The sequence below is a fragment of the Canis lupus genome, chromosome 16 (genome assembly GCF_003254725.2).
Source record: "Canis lupus dingo isolate Sandy chromosome 16, ASM325472v2, whole genome shotgun sequence".
NCBI classification, from domain to species: domain Eukaryota; kingdom Metazoa; phylum Chordata; class Mammalia; order Carnivora; family Canidae; genus Canis; species Canis lupus.
This window is the reverse complement of record NC_064258.1, coordinates 24,939,105-24,958,641: the sequence shown is the minus strand read 5'-3', so window position 1 is coordinate 24,958,641 and position 19,537 is coordinate 24,939,105. Positions and strand designations below refer to the sequence as shown.

General features: G+C 55.6%; 2 protein-coding genes across 2 annotated transcripts in view; both read right to left on the bottom strand.

The window, feature by feature from the left end:
• Window positions 1–9,191: 9,191 nt before the first annotated feature.
• NKX6-3 (NK6 homeobox 3) lies at window positions 9,192–13,617 on the bottom strand. The gene is made up of 3 exons (XM_035699910.2): window positions 12,768–13,617; window positions 10,749–10,918; window positions 9,192–9,428 (listed from the first exon to the last, which is right to left on the bottom strand). Exons 1-3 carry the CDS (start codon window positions 13,147–13,149, stop codon window positions 9,192–9,194), a joined length of 789 nt encoding a protein of 262 aa, XP_035555803.1. The 5' UTR covers window positions 13,150–13,617.
• Window positions 13,618–15,743: 2,126 nt separating this feature from the next.
• Window positions 15,744–19,537, bottom strand: part of ANK1 (ankyrin 1) — a 216,623-nt gene continuing 212,829 nt past the window's right edge. The window contains 1 exon segment of the mRNA XM_025440516.3: window positions 15,744–18,010. Within this exon segment, the coding sequence (XP_025296301.3) occupies window positions 17,984–18,010 (27 nt within the window). The 3' untranslated portion in view covers window positions 15,744–17,983.

Here is a 19,537-nt window from a genome sequence, read left to right as displayed (position 1 = left end):
TTCTGATTTATTTGTACTCTTCCTGTTCTTTCATTATAAACCATAGAAACCTAATTCAGGGTTAGGGGCCTGGGGGGCTCAGTTGGATAAGCGTCTGCCTTCGGCCCAGGTCATGCATAATCCCAGGGTCCTGGGATGGAGCCTGTTTCTCCCTCTGCCCCTCACCCTCTTGTGCTCGCGCGTGCTCTCTCTCTCTCTCAAATAAATAAACAATTTTTAAAGATTTTATTTATTTATTCATGAGAGACACAGAGAGGCAGAGACAGAGGCAGAGGGAGAAGCAGGCTCCATGCAGGGACCCTGGGATCACACCCTGAGTCAAGGGCAGATGCTCAATCGCTGAGCCACCCAGGCATCCCAGTCTGAGGTTTTTAGAAGGATTTTTGAGGTCCTCAAGCCGAAGTCTCTCTGAGTATGAGAAAAGAGATTTGGAGCGGACAGCTGCCAGTGATTCCATGGGTAATTTTTTTTCTTATGTTATTTTAAAGTGTCCACTGAAGTGTAATTATCCTGTAAAATACACCTACCTTAAGGGATCAATTTTTAAAGTAGACTTACAGAGTTGTACAACCATCCCCACAATGCAATGTTAGAACCTCTCCCTCACCCCAAATAGTGACCTCATGCCCACACACGGTGTCCTTGCATTGCCACGGTAACATTGGACTGGGCACTCTGCCTGTGAGCCTTGGTCTTCCATCTGTAATTTGGGATGGGATCCTTGATTCCCAAAGATGGGTGTGGTGTCACAGTTGTGAGGCTTGAAGGACCACCGTGTGTGCATGCAAATATAAATAAATCTTTTTAAAAAGAAAGAAACCCAATCCAACCAGCATCAAGCCAAAAGGGTATTATCTCCAGAAAAGGCTACGAGTAGTTGAGGCCTGGCTGAGATTAGGCCTGAAACAGCATTACCCCTGCAGTCCCCGCTGTCCCTCCACCTCTCAGCCCTACTTGTCCCCCGGGGCTGGCTCCCTTCTCTGGTGAGCACACCCCCACAGAAGTGAGACAGGGAGCAGCAGCCAGAAGGAGTGCCAGGTGTCAGACAGGTAAGAGGTGTGTGTGTGGGGGGGGGGGGGGGCGGTGTCTGGGGAACAACCTCGGTCCTTGCTCATTGGCTACAGCTGAGCCCAGGCCCCTCCCAGGAGGGATCATCACACAACCAGAGAGGTGGCACTTGCTGATTGGCTTAGGCCCATGTCTGTCAGGCTCGCCCACACTACATCAATCAAAGAGGAGGGAGGATTGTTGGGTGGAGAGATCAAGGTGGCCTTAGCAGGAAAAGGCAAGGGTCAGTGCCAGGGAAGCCCCCATGCCGTGAGTGTAGAAGCTGCCATTCACTGAGCCAGGAACTGCACTTTACAGTTATCCTGCACCTTGCCCACAGACCCTCTTGCTCTGGCTCTTACCACCATGGCTCCTGGTGGTCCCAGCTAAATGGTATTAGAAACTGCAGATTGCATTCTTTTTCAGAACACAGTGACAGTGGTTTAGCAAATCTCTTGGAGCAGGGTCTCTCCCAGGAGCCCTGGAAGGTTTGACTCTAATAGAATTTCTCACAAGTACCTACAGCCACAGAGCTGATTCAGCAGCAGGATACTCTGCCCTCTGTCCATCCGTCTTCCTCAGGAGGAAGATCCAGACCATCCTTGCTGCCTTCTCTACTTGAACCCTTTGTCACTGGGGAAGAAGGAAACCCTACAGAACCCAGTGTACATCATTGCGAACAACCCTGAAGCTACAGGGAGAACCAAAATGTGGGTTTAAATCAATTTGGGCTTCTAAAATCACTATTTGCCAAATATGTCCACTTCAGTGCCCTGGGCACTTGTTCCTCAGACACATTCCAGGGACACCCCTCACCCAACGGAGGGAAGATCCAGAAGGGCCCAGGGAATCCCTATGCCTGACAAACCATCTGTCTGATGAGCTTGGGAAACAACCTCGGTGAACATCTTCCCTGGCTGGGGCAGATCTCCTTTCACGGATGCTGGCCCGCGGCTGCAAAGCAGCAGAAGCCACTCCAAGAAAAATGGTGTTTTCTGTAGCCACGCACTGCCACGCATTTGATGAGAGTGTCTTTTGCTAGAGGACTTCGTCTGGTCCTCTTGTGTCCTCTGTAGCTTCCATGTCGTTAACATCCACAGAGGAGACACAGCCTGGACTGAGGAGACACGGAGTTTTGATCCTGCACAGATCACAGTTTCCTCATATGCAGATTGGGGATAAAGTCTGAAGACTACTCTATCAGAGAAGCAAATCCAAGAATGTGGGTGGAAGTGTACAGAACGCTGTAGTGAGTATGGTGCTATTATTTCAAATGAGGATTCAGTCATTGCTTTTCATTCAAACTCTATAAATTCCAATGGTGAGGTCATATAAATACCGTGATTCTTACCAATGAAAATCACCTTTATTCTGGTGCCCCTTCTCCTATAATAAAGGAAATAATGCTTTTGATGAGATATGGTGTCGCATGGATCAACAGGGAATTGCATTTTTGTTAATGTACATTGCCATTAATTAAATTCCTTACCCCCTGCCTCCTGGGGTTCCCTATCTTCTCTGTGAAGCCCTTCCTCACAGCACTGATAGCACCGTGTTCCCGTTCTTTTCTTGCCCGCTGGTCTCCTCCTTCTAAGTTCTGAGCATCAGGACGGGAGGCAGCTAACAGAGTCAGGGAGCCCGGCAACAAGCGCAGTGACAGCAAAAAGCAGACCATGTGGATTTTAATTTATTAACACAAATAATCCTAATTTTCTTTTTAAACAGTTCACAGCCCCCTAATTCACCTGGCCCCTCTCTCTCCCCTTCTGTGGTAGTTTAAAGTGGGAGCTTCAGAGTCAGACTGGGTTAAGCTGTGTGACACAGGGCAAGTTACTGTGTCCCAGTGGCTATAAAATAGGTATAATACGGTGCTTATTTCATTTGATTTTTTTTTAATGAAATGAGAGACGCCCCTGGAACAGGTCATGGCACCATGAGTGTTTAATAAATTTGTGCAGGAAACAACCACAGGAGCAGTAGTAGATGTGATCCTCAGTTTCTTCATCTGGAAAACAGGGTTACTAAATCATACACGGCTGTTGGCAGACAAGTGAGTGGGTGTGAGTAAAGCATTTGGAAGGAGTCTCTTTCACAGAAGGTGCTGGAGTCTTCTTCTGTGGTACAGGGAACAGAAGAACACCTCTTTGGCATCCTGACCCGAAGCCACAGCTCTTGGCCTGGGTACAAAGTGACCACAAGGGTTCCCTTAGCCTCATTCCCAGGACCTCTTCCTCCCAAATGACAGAGGTCTTTCTCTCCACAGGTTTGTACCAAATTCCTCCATAACCTCCCAACCCACCCTCAGAACCAAGTCGAAATAACATGATCCGATAGTCAGAACAGCACATTTCTTTATTTGGTACCATTTTGTTGATCTGAGCATCATCAGAGTGAATTATTCTAAGCAAAATAATTTTCCAGTGAAAATCCTTCTAAAATATCATTCTCTTCCACCATCTTATGCAAAGGACGAAGGACACGGTTGAATCTGATGGCTCTCAGGGGCCAGGCAGGCCAGGTAACCATGTGGACATTGTTATGAACACGAGCCACAGAGCCGTCTTTAAGGACTGCTGATGTAAGTCAGGTTTTCTATTACTTTTTTTTTAAAGATTTTATTTATTTATTCATGAGAGACACACACACAGAGGCAGAGACACAGGCAGAGGGAGAAAAGCATGCTCCATGCCGGGAGCCCAAGGTGGGACTCAATCCCGGGACTCCAGGATCGCGCCCTGGGCCAAAGGCAGGCGCCAAACCGCTGAGCCACCCAGGGATCCCATGGGTTTTCTATTACTTAATGCCCCAGAGGGCCATGCTCTGAAATTCCTCTTTCTCCTGCTGGGCTGCTGCACGCGCACAGTTTCCTCCCTGCCTCTAGACTCTGGGCCTCTGCCGCTAGTCTCGCAGCCGAGGGGCTCGGCTGTGCCTGGGAGAGCAGGGTGTTCCTTGCGGTTGCTACTTTCTTGTCCTCGAGACTTTTAAAAATTTTGCTCACACACAGGGTGCCTGGTTGTCTCAGTGGTTGAGCGTCTGCCTTTGGCTCAGGTGGTGATCCTGGGGTCTTGGGATCGAGTCCCCCATCTGCTTCTCCCTCTGCCTATGTCTCTGCCTCTCTTGGTGTCTCTCATGAATAAATAAATCAAATCTTAAAACGAACTAGGGGTGATAGAAAGGGAGGTGGGCAGGGGGGTGGGGGTGACTGGGTGACGGGCACTGAGGGGGGCACTTGATGGGATGAGCACTGGGTGTTATTCTATATGTTGGCAAATTGAACACCAATAAAAAATAAATATATTAAAAAAAATCTTAAAATTTTTGCCCACAGTCGGGTCCTGACTATGTTTTCCATGGTCGCAAATGCTATGAGTGTACCTATGCTCATCTGTATCCGTTGAACCACTTTTTATTGAGCACCCAATTTGGGCCAGATTCCATGCTCTGAGAAGAGAAGTGTTAGCCACACACATTCACACAGCCGTACCCACTCTGGATCCTCTCACACTATAGCGTGCCTGGTGTGCATGGGAGAATCCGGTTAAAAGGCAGATTCTGGATTGGGGCCTGCAGGTCTGTGTTATAACAAGTCCCAGGTGAGGCCGCTGCTGGTGCCCAGATCATGTCTTAGAGTAGCAAGGCTTCAGGGCAGACTATACAGACCCAGGGGTTTCAGGGGCCAGGCAGGCCAGGTAACCATGTGGAGCCCAGGCACCCAGAAGTGCCCGGGAACCCCTTACTGCACCAGGCATGCCCTGCTGCTAGGCCTATCACATTTCTATAAAAGCACAGTCTGCCCCTGAAGAAACACATCTGCAAGCTGAATTCAGCCCCTCCCAGAAGGCCAAAATCTCAGGCAGTTTGCAGGTCAACGAGCCTGGTCACACACAAATCCTTCCATAATGGCCCAGGTAGCAGGTGGCCTGCCGGGGCTAAACGGCTGGCAGGAACAGGTTGCTGGTCCCTGGTCCCTCCGTCGTGGAGAACTGTTTAGCACTGGCTCTGCCGCTCCCTGGAGGCATGAGCTTGTGGATAGCGGAGAGAGCACGAGCATGCTCATGTTTATGTGCTCATGCTGCTCTATGCATGGTCTGCAATTGCCTTTATCTCTCTGCCCATGCGGAGTGGGTTGTCAGCCTCATTTTACAGATGAGGAAACTGGATTTCAAGAGGTTAACTAACTCAGTCACATGACCCAGCTACTAGTTGGTGACACAGGACTGGAGCCTCAAAGCCCTCTTTGGAAAATGCAGCAGGTCCTGTCGAGGGTCTGCATATGCCGGGCACAGTCTTTGGCTCTGACCTCACAGAGCCGCTGCAAGGGCTGTGTCCCAGATGAATATATTGAGGCTCGGTGACTGAGTAACCGGCCCAGGGCCCAGGGCAGAGCCAGGATGGAACTGAACACAGTCCTCTATGCTATGCTGCAGGAGAAGCCTCGGGTCAGCGGCGCCCAGCCCCAACCCCTGGAGGGGCCTGAGTATGAGGGGGGGTTGCCAGAAGTGGAATTCCATGACCCCATCTCCTTTTTAACTGTTGAGATCAGGATGTGGCCATTCCCAACTCGGTAAGACACTGCCATCCCCGTACTTGCACCCAGCCTGGCAGGATGTGTCCTGTGTCCTTCTCTCGTTGGCAGCCACGATGGGAGGCTTTGGGAGAATCTGTCTCTTAGAGCCTCCTGGGCTGCCCATCAGAGCACGACTCTGTCTACTGGAAACCCAGGATTTCATTTCTTCCCCCTTGTCTCATCCCTGAAAAGTTTGTGATGTGGTAGGAGAGGACTTGCAAGAAGTGTGAAATTCCAAAATAACTTTGGATTTTTGTTAAACTCAGGACATACAAGAAATCCCTTTTATAACCAGGCATAAAATGCCTATGGCCGGGATGCCTGGGTGGTTCAGTTGGTTAAGTGTCTGCCTTCAGCTCAGGTCATGATCCCAGGGTCCTGGGCTGAGCCCCACATCGGGCTCCGTGCTCAGCAGGGAATCTGCTTCTCCCTCTTCCCTCTACCCCTCTCCTTCTACCCCTCCACCCTGTTCATGCATGCTCTCTTGCTCCCACTCTCTTGAGCTCTCAAATAAATGCAGTCTTTTAAAAAATGCCTATGGCTTATTATTTCTTTATGATAGATGAACGGACGTAGCCTTGAGTTCTCCCCAGCAACACACATAAACACACACATACACACACTCACACACCATGCAGGTGCATATCTGCAGAGAACAAGCCTTATTCCAGATTGCCCTTGGGCATCTGGGCCGTTCACCTTGGGTTCTTCTCCTCCGTCCGAGTGCAGCGTGAGGCAGTAGCTGTGCCTCGCTGGGTACCTGTGTTCAGGCTGCCCGTGAGAGTAGGAGAGAGATAGAGGAGATGTCTGGGAGGATGGAGTCTTTGAGCCAGAGGTTCCAACGGCAGGTGTCCTGGAATTTTGAGACTGGAGAAGATTTTGTTTAGCTCAGCAAATATCTCCCCAGGAAAAAAACCTCCCCCAGGCTTGATTTAATACTGACCCCGAGGACCTGAATCAACACGCAAGAATTACAAGTGTAAGAGAGCAGTTGGGATTATAATATGCTTACAAAAGAAGCAAACGAGCTCAATGTTGGGGACCGCTGGCCTCTTCCTCTGTACCTGCTTAATAACTTTGCCCATGGATTACGTCAGCAGCCTCCTCCGGGCCCTCAGGCCGCATGCCCTCCTCAAAGTGCTCCAGAGACGCTGTGCGGCACTTGGCTCCCCAGAGCCCACAGAGGTTTTTTGTTTTGGGGGCCGTGCTGAGTGAATCCTGGGGTGCCCCCAGGCTGCTGTCCCACCTGCTGCAGCATGGCTGTGGGGCCCCACTCAGGCCCCACGAGTCAGTGGAGGGTTCCTCAATGCAGCCCGTGGCCAGCTGCATACAGAGATGGCACTCGGTTCCTATAAGCTGCCTTCTCGTCTCCTTCCCACTGTACCTCCATAAACACTGATGCGGGCACCATTTTGGATTGAAGGTTAGAACTTAAACGCATTCTATGTTTTCTTGTCAGTCACTCCTGTCCTCTGGGTCCACTGGGGTTATTTTTTTTTATTTTTATGTATTTATGATAGTCACAGAGAGAGAGAGAGAGGCAGAGACACAGGCAGAGGGAGAAGCAGGCTCCATGCACCGGGAGCCCGATGTGGGATTCGATCCCGGGTCTCCAGGATCGCGCCCTGGGCCAAAGGCAGGTGCCAAACCGCTGCGCCACCCAGAGATCCCTCCACTGGGGTTATTATGAAAGCTTGGTGCCTCCGTTGCCAAGAGGCCCAGCTGGGGTCTTCCTCCTTCCCTTGTTCTCACTCCAGGCTGATTCCCCTGGCCAGAGTCTCCCATTCTGGGGGCCCAAGGGACCAACAAAGGACTTGGGACAGCAAAGGGGCAGCTGCCTCACTTCTCAGACCCTGTTGGTGTTTGCACAGATCATTCAGGTTGGAAGGGTCCTGAAAGCACACCTTGTTTTGGCCTCTCATTTCACAGAAAAGGCTTTGAGGGGCTATGCCTGGGGCAAGTGGACACGAGATCCTTGGAATCCACTTTTGGCTTGCCCCATCCCCCTTCTGTGACTTGGCTTAGGTACCTTCTGAGCCCCAGTTCCCTCATCCATGCAACAAGCATAATACCTACCTCTTAGGTTCCTTGTGAGGTCAAGTGAGGTCATCCAGGCCTTCCACATGGGAGAATTTAGTAGGGCGGGTGTGCAGTTAATGTCAGTGCTTCTATTCTCTCCACCCCTTCAATCTTTTCTTTACAGTACCTAGTTCCCCAAATGGACCATTCCCCCCATGAGGCTGTGAATTCCTGAAGGTCAGGAGCCCCATTAAAGTCTTCAGTTTCTTAGCACCTATGACAGTGCCTGGCATTGACCAGTGAAATTCCAAATTGACCAGTGCTATGCAAAGTTTCCAGACCCCCAGAGCACAGATCCCCCACCCTGGGAGAAGAGGCCTGCCCTTGGGAATGCCCCCCACAGAGGCTTGGCTGGGATTCCACAGCCAGTTTCACAGAAGCACATGAGCCATGGGGATGTTTCTGGGACTTTTATTTTTATTCTTTATATTTTAAAAGTCAGTAAAGATGGGCAAATGCTCTGTCCCCTGGGGTTGCATTCCTCTGGCCAGCCCCCACCCACCTCCCGAGCCCCGCCCACCTGCCCGCCAGGCTACTGCCCTGCACTACACCACCTCCATCCAGCAGCAGGCTGCAGGGCAGTCTAAGGAAGTGCCAGGGGATCCATGCAGGCCCTTGGTGCGTTGGTCCCTGCAGGGGCCTCTCCCTTCCTGCGTGGGCACCCCAGCTGGGGAAGCAGGGGTTCTAGGCCACTTCCAGCCCTGCCAAGCTCCCCTGTCCCCAAGTGATCTGGTCCTTGTATCAGCACAGAGGGAAGCCCAGGTGAGAGGCTCTGGGGTGCAGCATCAGCTCCTCGGATTCTCTCATGTTTTTTTCTGCCTCTGCCTCCAACCTCCTTCCTTCCCAGCAGAGGGAGGGGGTGTCTTGTCTTTTCCTATTCTGGGGGAATCCCAGAGGAGGTCGGAGGAAGGAGGCCAGGAGGAGGTGTCCCTCCAGGGACGTGATCCTTGATTGGGGTGTCAGGAGTGTTTCTCCTTCACCGGGACCCACTCGCCCTCTCTGAGGTGCACTTCCTCCAGTTGGGGGTCTCCAGTGGTACCCTTCCCGTGCCAAGGTCGGAGGGTGGCACCCGGACATGTCATCTTTTCTTCTGCAGTCAGCCAACAGCACCCTGGCCTCCCAACTCCCACAGCAGAAGGCAGCAGACCTCTGCTCCCGCCAGCTGTCTCCTGGGGATGCCCCCCCCCCCCGCCCCCAGCTAGATCACAGTGGCAAGTCCACGAGCCCACAGCCACTTTCCTGGCCGCAGAGCCCGGTCGTTTTCATCTACCTGTGCCCTGGTGAGTTTGTGGAGCGGGCAGGGCAGGCCTGGGCCCCAGGGGTGCAGGACGGCCCCAGGGTGCCGGTCCGGGGGCGCACGGACCCCCCTCCGCCGCCGCCTCCGCCCCCCGCCCCCCCCTCCCTCCTTCTGCCCCCCTCCCCCCGGGCGCCGCGGCCCCCCTGGCGGGGCGGGGCGGGGCTGAGCAGGGGCGCCCGGGACCGGGACGGGGCGGGGGCGTCAGACGCTGTGCGCGCCCAGGCTGAGCACCGAGAAGGCGGCGCGGTGCTTGCGGAGCAGCAGGCGGATCTTCTCGTCGTCCGAGTCGGGGTCGAGCGGCTTGTTGTACTCGTCGTCCTCGGTCTCCGAGGCCGCGCGCTCCCCGCCGCCGCCGCCGCCCGCCGCCCGAGGCGTGGAGGACGACGGCTCCAGGGCGCTCTTCTTGCGCCACTTGGTCCTTCGGTTCTGGAACCACACCTGGGGCGGGGGGGGGGGGGGGGGGGGGGCTGAGGGTCGTGCACGCACAGCACGCACGGGGACCAGCCCCCAGGAGGGTGACCCCACTCGGCGGCAGGGACCCGTGGTCCTGATTGTCCTAGTATAACAAATAGCTCAGTAAGACCAGCTGGTAACAGTCACACCGTTTGGGGTAAAATAGAAACAAATGCGTGTAAGTGCAGCAGCCCTTCTGCTGAGCCCTCCTCCCTGCGATGGGTCTGCTCCTTTGCCACCTGGGGCACTTGGACGGAGACGCTGGAATGCGCAGGAGAGGGCATTCAGCAGGTGCTTCATAGGCCTTCACTGAACTTCGTGAATCATTTCTTCCTAATTATAAAAGTAACATTTTCATTGCTTAGCAGAGCTGAAGAAGGCAGACAAGTGCCTGAAGAAACTGAATGGTCGGAAAGAGAGCTCTTGCCGTCAGCAGGCCGGGAGGCTGTGGACGTAGGTGACAGCCCCTGTCCTTCCCTCTTATGCTTTTAAACCCATCGTAGTGTCACAGAGCTGGGCAGCTCCCGGCTTGCCTCAACACCTCAAAGCTTTCTTTCTGCCCCCCCCCCCCCCCCCCGGGCAACGACCCTTGGGAGAGCTCTAGCATCACGGCTCTCTCTGGGAGCCTGGAGGCAGAAGCCCATTTACTGATTTCAGGCTTGGTGGCCAGTGATGTGAGCATGACCCTTGCCTCCGGCTTGGAGGCTCCCTGCCCCAGTTTCCCACCCGGGCTTCATTTGGGTGGACCTGGAAGGAGGGGTTTTCTTCGCCTTATTGGCAAACCAAGGCAGGCTTCTCCTGCCAGCTGATGCAACAACCCTTACAAGGCTGATGGTTCTGAGCCAGCCCAGAGACTGGCTCCTGATCTGGGCCAGAGGCTGCCATGAGCTCTTGATATTTCTGGCCATCACTGTGCAGAGGAGGGGAAAGCATTAGGCTGGTGCCCCGCAGGTCTGGAATTGAGCCCCAGCTCTGCACCTGGTAACAGCCAGGCAACCTTGAGCCACAGGCTCAGCTGAGATGGTTTCTTCAGACGTAAAGTGGGTAAGAATCCCCACCTCCAGGTTGCCGTGAGGCTTAATGAACTCCTACACTCATCGCTCTCCAAATAGAGTATTGACATCTGGTTATGGTGATTATCGCCCTCTCCAGGGCTCGCTGGGCAGGCAGCGCCCAGACAGCAGGACGGCCTCGGCCGAGAGCCAGAGTTGCTGGGAGAGCAAAGTGCTTTTCTCCGGCGCAGCGGTATCCCGTCCTGGCAGGGCGCGCCCGCGAAGGCAGAGCCCTTCTCCCACACAGACTCACCTTGACCTGCGACTCCGTCATCCCCAGCGAGTAGGCCAGCCGTGCCCTCTCAGGGCCGGCCAAGTACTTGGTCTGCTCAAAGGTCTTCTCCAGGGCAAAGATCTGGTGTCCCGTGAAGGTGGGCCGGGTGTGCTTTTTCTTGTGGATGCTGTCGCTCAGGGGATCCGGGGCTGGTGAGAGGAAGAAGGTGTGTGCTTAGCAGGATGAGTGGGGGTGCCAGCCCTGTCCTGCCTGTCCCACTGGGCGAGCTCCCTCCTCTGGAGAAGCCACTGAGTTGTGAGGGCATCGTGACGCCGCTAATCAAGAGGCAATAGTGACTGTGACCTCTGCCCTGTCCGGACAGTCAGGGACCCTGAGAGGGCACCTGCCTCAGGTGAGAGCTCCTTAGGGGCAGAGGGAGCTTACAACCTGCCCTGGTCTCCTTCTTCTCTGCGTCATGTTCACTACTCAGTTCTGCTGCCTTCCCTCCAGGGGCAACAGGACTTTTTTCTGGATCTTCTTGGTTTTCTCACCAAGGCACACACCACACACCTTCCACCAATAGCCAAGGCCTCAGAGGGTCTGGGGATTCCTTCTCTCCCTAATTCGTTGTTCTTGGGATCTCACTTTCCAGGTTTCTGAGAAAACCAGAGCTTTCAGCCTCAAGTTACTGCTTGCCCTTGTCACCAGGCCTAGAAGTCCTGTGGCCTCAGCCCCCTGGAGAGTCTGCACGCAGAGGTCCAGGCCCTGCTCCTGCACCACTGGGGCAGCCGCTCGGGCTGGAGGGCCGCAGGGCTTGGGGAGGCAGAAGACCCACCTGTCGGGCCTTGGTGGGTGGCCCCATAGCTCATGTCCCATCTCCACATGTTAGAGGTAAGGAAACTGAGGCACTAGAAGGGGAAGAAACTTCCCAAGAGACTATCCTCTGCAGTCCTCTCTCCCTGTGTGTTGATTCAGCTACCAACTGAGGTATTTTCCTGTGTGTGGCTATGCACTTGGGATTGAAGAGTAGGGGAGAGAGTGCGGGGTGGGGAGGGGACGATGGATGTTCCAGAGACCGAGGCCTTTAGAGCACCCCCCAAACCAGTTCCAAGAGATGAGGTCTTCGCTCACATGGAACTTGCCATGTTTTGGGTAGAGTGAGGGGTGTGCTATGGGACAGTGTAGCAGATGGAGGGGCCGATGTGTTTGGGGTTTCCTTGGTGGGCCCCAAGCCCCTATGGCAGAGAGGTGCAGGTTCCCTCCACCTCCACCCCTGCCAGGTCCCGGCCAGGCCTCGGTGGCACAAGGATGGCTCCTGCAGCCACTGTTACCTCCCTGCTTCCTGGGTGAGCCTCACCTGCCAGTGCAGGTCTTGCCATTACCTCCGGGCCCTGACTGGCTCATGGGGACCCCGTACCAGTTCTCCAAATACAGGGTTGGGCATGGTAGGGTGGGGAGACACCCCCCACTACTACTGGGCCAAGTCTGACTTGACTTGGCTGCTGCTCCTAGAGGCTGAGCAGTTGTCGCCACTACTGTTGACATAAGCCCTGAGGAGGGCAGGGGAAACCACCCCCCGGATCACAGGCGGGATCCAGATGGGGTCCCTGAATGGTGTCGTGTTGGGACCCGGGAGGGGGGCTATCCGGGAAGGGGTGCTCTGGCAACCTCTCACCGGGGACAGCGTTTGCCTGCTCTGGATGAAGAAGTGACATGGGCTCGGAGTTTCGGGAGGAAGGTGAGCTGCCAGCCAGATCCTACGGGCCACTTGGGACCCTCCGGACCTGCCACGGGCTTCTGGGTGTGCCACGTGGTCTTCTCCAGACCTGGAGACCCCCGGGCTTTCTGGGAGGGCAGCTGAGGCAGCAGCTGGTAAGGGAGGGGGCGAGGGGCCGAGCCGCCCATCCAAGCAGAGCTGGGGGGTTGCCGGGACGGGCGGGGGGATTCACACCCGTGCCCCTGGGCCGCGGGGCCCCGACAGGGGGAGGGCGGTCCGGCCCACCGAGAGGGCCCCTCCCGACCTGCCCCGATGGCGCCGGCTGGGGCCGCCGTACTCACTGTCGCTGCACTGCCGCCCGGCTCGCCAGTCCTGGCCCGTGTCCGCCCAGCAGTTCCGGGTCCGGGGCGGGTACTCGCTGGCGGCCTTGGGGAAGTTCCCCACCTGGGGTCCGTAGTAGACGCCCTGGGAGCCCAGTCCGCCAAAGCCCGCCACGTGGGGGTAGCCGGAGAGGAGGCTGCCGTTCGGGGCGGCCGCAGGCCTGCTCAGGATGTCCGTGATCCCGTGGGGGGTCCCGGCGGCCAGCGGGGGGCCCAGCCCCGGGGGGCTGAGCTTGTAGAAGGAGTTCTGCACGGAGTACTGGCACACGGGGGCCTTCACCTCCGAGAACTGAGCCAGCGGCGTGTTGTTCAGCAGGAACGTCCCCTGCAGGTTGGACTCCATGATCCTCGGGTCGGGGCCAGGCGAGGTGGGACGCCCGAATCCAGGCCCCTACAGCCGGAGACCCCGAGCTCTGAGCCAGGAGCCCATGGCAGGTCCGGAGGGTCCCAGGCGGCCCCGCGCCTACGGCAGCGCCTCAGAAGTCAGGTGCTCCTGGGGCAGGTGCGCGGCCTCCCCGGCGCCCCTTGGCTCTCTCCCGGTCCAGCCCGGAGAAAGGCAGCGCCCCGCGCCTCAGCTCAGACCCCTCCTCTGCCTCTGGATCTGGGGACCCTTCATGAGAAGTTTTAAGTTCGGAGAAGCAACATTTCCCTGATAAAGATATGGCCCATTAGAATACAGACCCGAGACTGGCTGAGCGGCCAGAGGCGCGGCGCCATTGGTCGAAACCCACACGGGCCTCACATTGGCTTTTCCAAGACAAATTGCACTTTGAAAGATTGACTGTAAAATCAGCCAGGGTGTGTGTGTGTGTGTGTGTGAGTGAGAGAGAGAGAGAGAGAACAGAGAATGAGCTCTGGAAGCTGTTCGTTCTCAGAGGGTCTACCTCTCCGGGTTCCCAAGTCCAGCATCTACGAAGAGGAGGGTACCTGGGGCCCCAGAAGCTCCCGAGGCAGCTAGAAATTACAGTGCCTGCACCTGCTCCCTGAGGGTGAGGAGGCCAGGCTCAGGGGTCGCTGTCCTGGGGTGCCCAGGCCTCCTTCTGAGCAGATGTCCAAGCCAGAGTGTGGAATCTGAGTGTGGGTGCAGCTCCTCCTTCCTCCAAGCTGGGATGGGTAAGTGGGGAGGCCTGGGCTTTGGCTGGGGTACTGGGGGGTGGGGATGTGCATCTCATGAGCGGCCTCAGAGCCTGGGAGTGGGAGCCTGCCAGGCTGACCGGGGCAGGAGGTGGGACTGGAGCAGCTCTGCACGTGCTGGGCGTGTGCTCTTCCCCCCTCTGCCTTGGAGGAGCCTTTCCTGATTCCCTCCTCCGAGGAGTCGTCTGTGCCTCTGCTGGAGTCATTGCCATGTTCTGTCTGGCTTGGCACCTGGGTTGGAAAGCTCTGATGGCTGAGATGGCTGTGGATTCAGTGATGGGTCCTCCTGGCAGGCACTTGGTTGGTGCTCAGTCATTACTTGATGGATGGGACTAAACTGAGTTGCAGAGCACCCATATGCCTTTTTTTCTAATGAATTTTTTATAACCTACAAGGCTCTACTGGGGGCTGTCTTCCATTTTACAAAGAGAAACCATGGTGAATACCCGGTTATTTCCATATGGGGTGGCATCTTTTCTTGCAGTTATTGTTGTTTTTCTTTTTGTTTTTAAAGTGGAAAGCAGCATGCCACTGAACATGTAAAATGACAAGAAAATAGTGACTGTCAGGCAGAGAGACTTCTGTCCCCCTCTGCTGGGCAGTTCTGAAGCCTTTCCTGATCAGGCTGTGGGTTCCTTGGCTATCTCAACACTCCGTGCTCCCGCTTCGGCAGGTGGAGGAAAGAGGTGCTCTTCGCTGGCCTTCTCCAGGGCTTCCAGCTGCAAGTCTGGACGCAGGACCCGAGGAGAGCTCCCCTCTCACCCAGAGCCCGCCTCTCCCCACGCTGCTGTTACCTGTTCCTTGTGGAACTGGCTGCTCCCAGCCGTGTTCTCTGAGGTGTGCATGATGCAGCTTAATACGAGAAAGACCTCACACAGGCTGTGGAGATTATTTCCCTAGGACTTTAGGCTAGAAACAAGAAAAAAAGGACTTTACCGGAGTTGGCTGTGCTACCGGGCTGCCCATCACAACCATTTGGGACACTTAATTCCGATTCTCATGTTGTTGCTGCCTGAGCCCACCCAGGCGACTGTGATCCTGAAACTGTTTTTCAAACCTCTCTGGGTGAGACGGCTGCACTGCCTGGACTGGTGCCTTGTCTTGGGGGTCTTTTCTGATATTGAGGGAGAAGCTACAGACTGTTTGAGGGCTGGCAGTGCTCCTCAGCCCCTGCGACTGTGACTTTGTCACCCTCCTGATGGGAACTTATGAGGAAGAAAGCTGCAGCAAATAATGTGATTCTAATAAATGTCAGGCTTGACAAAGGCGTTCATGTTTGGGAATCTCAGGATGACAAACTATAGAGACTTTAGCAGTTGTTTAATCCATTCCCTCATCTGACAGATGGGAAACTGTGGCCAGCTTGGTGACCAGCCTCATGAAGTGTTCAGAACTAGTGAGGAACAGGGCAATTTTCTCAAAAGTTCTCGAACTTTGAATGGCATTGGGTGCAGGGGCCAGATACCATCATAGGGGGGGCACTGGGCCATCTCCCTTACTTAGCGTGTACTGTGGGTTCAGCCATGCACATGCCCCCCCGCCCCCCAGTGCGTGCAGTGTCCTCCTCCCCCCACCATGGACCTGCCCCCATCTCATGGTAACCCTTAGGAGACAAATCTGTTCTATCCACTCCAAGGGTTTGGTGGGATTTGGTGGGAGGATAAGGGGCTGTGTAGGTTTCCTGGAAGTAGGCACCTGACTGATCTCACCCCCAGACTCCATCAGGGCCCAGCACCCGCTTCACTCCTGCCCCAGCCCCTCAGATGCCCCCAGGCCCAGCCAGGAAGGAGAGATGGAGTCCCCTGCCATGAGTCAATTTCTTTATTAATTTTGACATTTGTTCAGCTGGTGTAGGGAGAATGGTCTATACATCAGAGTGGGGCAGTGGGCAGGGGTGGGGGGTTCTCTCCCGATAACAGAGCATTTGGGAGAGAGTCAAGAAAAGAGTCATTTTCATAACAATTAAAAAAATCAAGGTTATCCCAAAACTTCTAAAAAGCATCTAAGGTGCAGACTGCAGCATTCTCTAGGCATCGTGTGGAGACCCCAAAGTCCTCCCCTAAGAGCTCCTACTAGCAGCGGAGCGCGCAGCCAAGCCGCGGGGGGCCTGGGGCCGGAGGGCCAAGCAGCCATGCCGGGCGCAGCGGAGCGAGCCAAGCGGGGCCGTGCGGGGCGGGGGCGGCCGCCGCGCTCCCCTCCCCCGTCCCCGTCCCGTCCCGTCCGGGTCCCCGGCCGAGCCCTGGGGGGCGCAGCTCGGAAGCCCCTCCGCGGGCCGCCCGTCCCGGACTCAGCGCGCAGCCCCGGCGCGGGGTCCCGAGGCCTCCGCCGCCGACCTGTGCGCCGGTGACGGGCACCAGGGCCGCGGGGCTGGGGGGTGGGGGGGCGTCTGTGCTACTGGAAGGATCGACGTGTGTGCGGACAGCCCGAGGAGCGGGACGGGGCGGGCGTCCGCACACGGGCCCCCGGGAGCGAGCAGAGCCGGCCAGGTCCCTCCTGGCCCTGGAGGGCGCCCCCGGGCGGCCGGGCCGGGCGCGGCGCATTGTGCTGATTCGGGCCTCCCTCGCCGGAGGCTCCAGTGGGACGTTAAGGCTCTTCCCTGGTGGCACCGAGGCGAGGAACAGCCAGCCGTCTGTCTCCGTCCTGCTCCTGCTCCTGCTCCTGCTCCGGGGGCCTGGCCCAGCGGCGCTCCCTCCTCTCCCGGGCCGGGGTCGCCCCCTCTTCGGGCCGGGCGGGGGCTTGGTCAGAGCGGGACACTGAGGCTGCGCCGCCTCGGCCCCCAGCCTGTGCGCTGCCTGGACTTAGAGCACCGAGTCGGCTCTGGGAGACCTGGGGGGCCTGACTTCTAAGAACGGGCAGGTCCATTCACTAGCCCTACTCCCTTCCTTCCTCTTTCACTGAAAGACAGGCTGTAGCTCCTTCTCCCGCAGCCCGGAGAAGTCCTCAGGAGCTGAGCTGTTAGTGCTTTGTACATACTGCTAAAGTGTTTCTATTGGTTTGCATAGTATTTATTGTTTTTCATATACACAAGGCTGATTACTGTACAGTTTACACTTTGAACACAGACTATGATATAAGTGCTTGAAGATATAGGAAACCTCTGGTCTATTGAACATGCTGGTGCAATCCTGGGACAGCCACCCGGCCCCCCCAGCTGAGCCAGAATACCCCTTCAGATGGGGCACTGGCGCCCTCTGAGCCCTACAGCTGAGCCTGGGGGGTCCTCGCCTCAGATTCTTATGTCCCTAACACAAGGAACCCCGAATGCACTCTAAAGGTAATGATTTTCCATTGGAAGATGATTAATACTGAAACTGGCAGAGAGAGAGAGAGAGAGAGAGAGAGACAACATAAAAAAATTCCAGTTTATCCACAGGAGATTCTATACAGCTTGGGATGTCACAGTAAAATCTGTGTGTACACTGAGGAGAGGGGAGAGGTGCCTGTGTGTATGTGTGCCTGTGCGTGTGTCCTGAATGTCATGTAGAAGGTTCTGGGAGGAGCAGCCCCCTGGGGAGTGGGCAGGGAGGTCACAAATGGAATGGAGGTGTGTGTCCGCTGCCGGGAAGGCTGGCAGATGAGGACATAGGACTAAGGTGCCAAACTGATTTTGTGCCTAGTTTTCTTTTTTTTTTTTTTCTCTCCAGGAAGCCCACATGGATTTCCTACAGATGAGGTTGGAAAAAAAAGTACCCTGTAACAAGTCAAAATTAAAATGATTTTTAAAAATAGATCATTCCCCAAGCACAAAAGAGCCCTTGTTGACTTTTGCGTTCACGCACTCTCTTGCGCTTGTTTTCTATCCCTCTCTCTCTCCCCACCCCCCTTCTTGAGGCGTTTGTCCTGATTCCCAATAGAGATCCATCGTCGCTAGAGGCAGGATTGAGGACTGTAGGTCATGCGTCTACAGTCAGTCGTTCATGCGAATAGGAGACTACAGGAAGTCCCTTACAGAGATCATGCCATTGGCCTAGAGGACAGGTGTGCCACTTCCGCAGCCCTCCGCTCCAGCTCTCCTCCGGTGTGCATGGCAGAGTGTGTGGAGTTCAGGGTTTGGGTGTCGAGGTGTGATCCTGAGGGGCACAAAGACAAGGAATTACTTAGAATCAGAAGGTGTGGCTCGCAGCCTAAAACCCAAAGGCTGAGTTTTGTGCTGGCCGCTCAGGCAGGGTCTGATTCAGGAAAAGCAGCTTCCCCAAGCAAGGCAACGAGGCGAAAGGCATTGAGCTTAGAGCCCCTGACCTTCCTGAACTTCTAGCCATTCTCCTCCCACTCCCCAGCCCAGAGGCTGCCTCTTGGGGGTGGGGGGTGGCCCAACCCTGCACTGGTCCCCTGCCAGGTGGATGAGCTCCCCAGAAAACCCTCCCATGCCTGCAGTCACCTGGGGAGAGATCCCCATGAGTAGATCCTCGAACCCAGGGCTTGTGCTAAAGAAGGTAGTGGTGCCCTCCACTTTTTCAGTTCGGCCAACATACATTGATGTCTGTAAGTGCCAGCCTTGGGGACCCGGAGATGGAGCAGACATGATCACAGGCAGCCTCAGGAGCTCATGGCCCTCCTTGGCTCTGGTCTACAAGTCTTACTGTCAACTGCCTCTGGCTCCTCTCCCCATCCCCCGTGGATGGACAGCCTCTGCTGTGGCTTTTTTTTTTTTTTTAAGAGATCTCTGAAAAAAACAAGTTCATTCTCCCCAGGATATCATGTATATCAGGCTGGAGAACATGAGCTTTGCCTGCAGAGTGAAGAGTCCACATTCTGTAGCCTGGGGTTCACAGGGGGACACCACACCTGCCACCTGATGGTGCCTCCTCGTCCACCCTGGGGTGAGAACTCCATGTTTCTGAGACCAGCCACTCTGGGATTCTGTCTGCAGGACTTTGGGATGGATGGGCAAAGTGAGCACATTTAAATAAAGAGGAGCCGACAGTCTCCAGGGTGGGGTAGGAAGTGACCCAGAAAGGCAGAGATGTATTCTGCCGCAGAGCTGTCCCCAGACAGGGAGCTGTCCTCGCCGTAAGGGTGACAGAGAGGGGGCTGGAGGGGTCGAGGTGAACTCAACTCTGAGTGGGTCTCCAGGGATGGGAGGGTCGTGCTAGGTTCCTTGTCAGAGGCTGCCACAAAATGAAACATCAGGCCTTCTGCTGCTGTGGCGCGAAGAGCCATCACCCTGGAGGGCAGGACTCTTCCAGCACTGCCTGGGCTTCTCTGTCGGCCAAGCTGGTCTCCTCCAAGCCTTCCCAACCCACAGTGCCCACCAGCTGCCCGCCTTGTTCATGGCCCTCCCCTCACAGAGGCCGTCTAGTCTCTGCTGAAGCTCTGCTCACCACCTCAAGACCTCTCCTCCAGGAAGCCTCCCTGATAACTCTGGCTGCTTGTCATTTCTCTCCTTGTGGCTCGGGAAGCTCCCACTCCCTCTACTCCCTTTTATTCAGAGCCATCGTAGAGCGCGGTGGGTAAGAGCAGGAACCCTGAAGCCAGCTAGGTTGCCTGAGTTCATACTCTGTCTCTGCCAATTTCCCTGGCCATGTTACTTACACTCCCTGTGACTCAGTTTCTGCTGCCGTAAAATGAGGGCAATAATAGGATGTACCTCATTAGAT

Coding starts and splice junctions, on each gene's coding strand:
- NKX6-3 (XM_035699910.2), bottom strand. CDS start 13,149: ATGGAGTCCAACCTGCAGGGGACGTTCCTGCTGAACAACACGCCGCTG. Junction 10,919..12,767: donor CGGGCGGCAGTGCAGCGACA/GTGAGTACGGCG, acceptor TCCTCTCACCAG/CCCCGGATCCCCTGAGCGAC. Junction 9,429..10,748: donor TGACGGAGTCGCAGGTCAAG/GTGAGTCTGTGT, acceptor CCCCCGCCCCAG/GTGTGGTTCCAGAACCGAAG.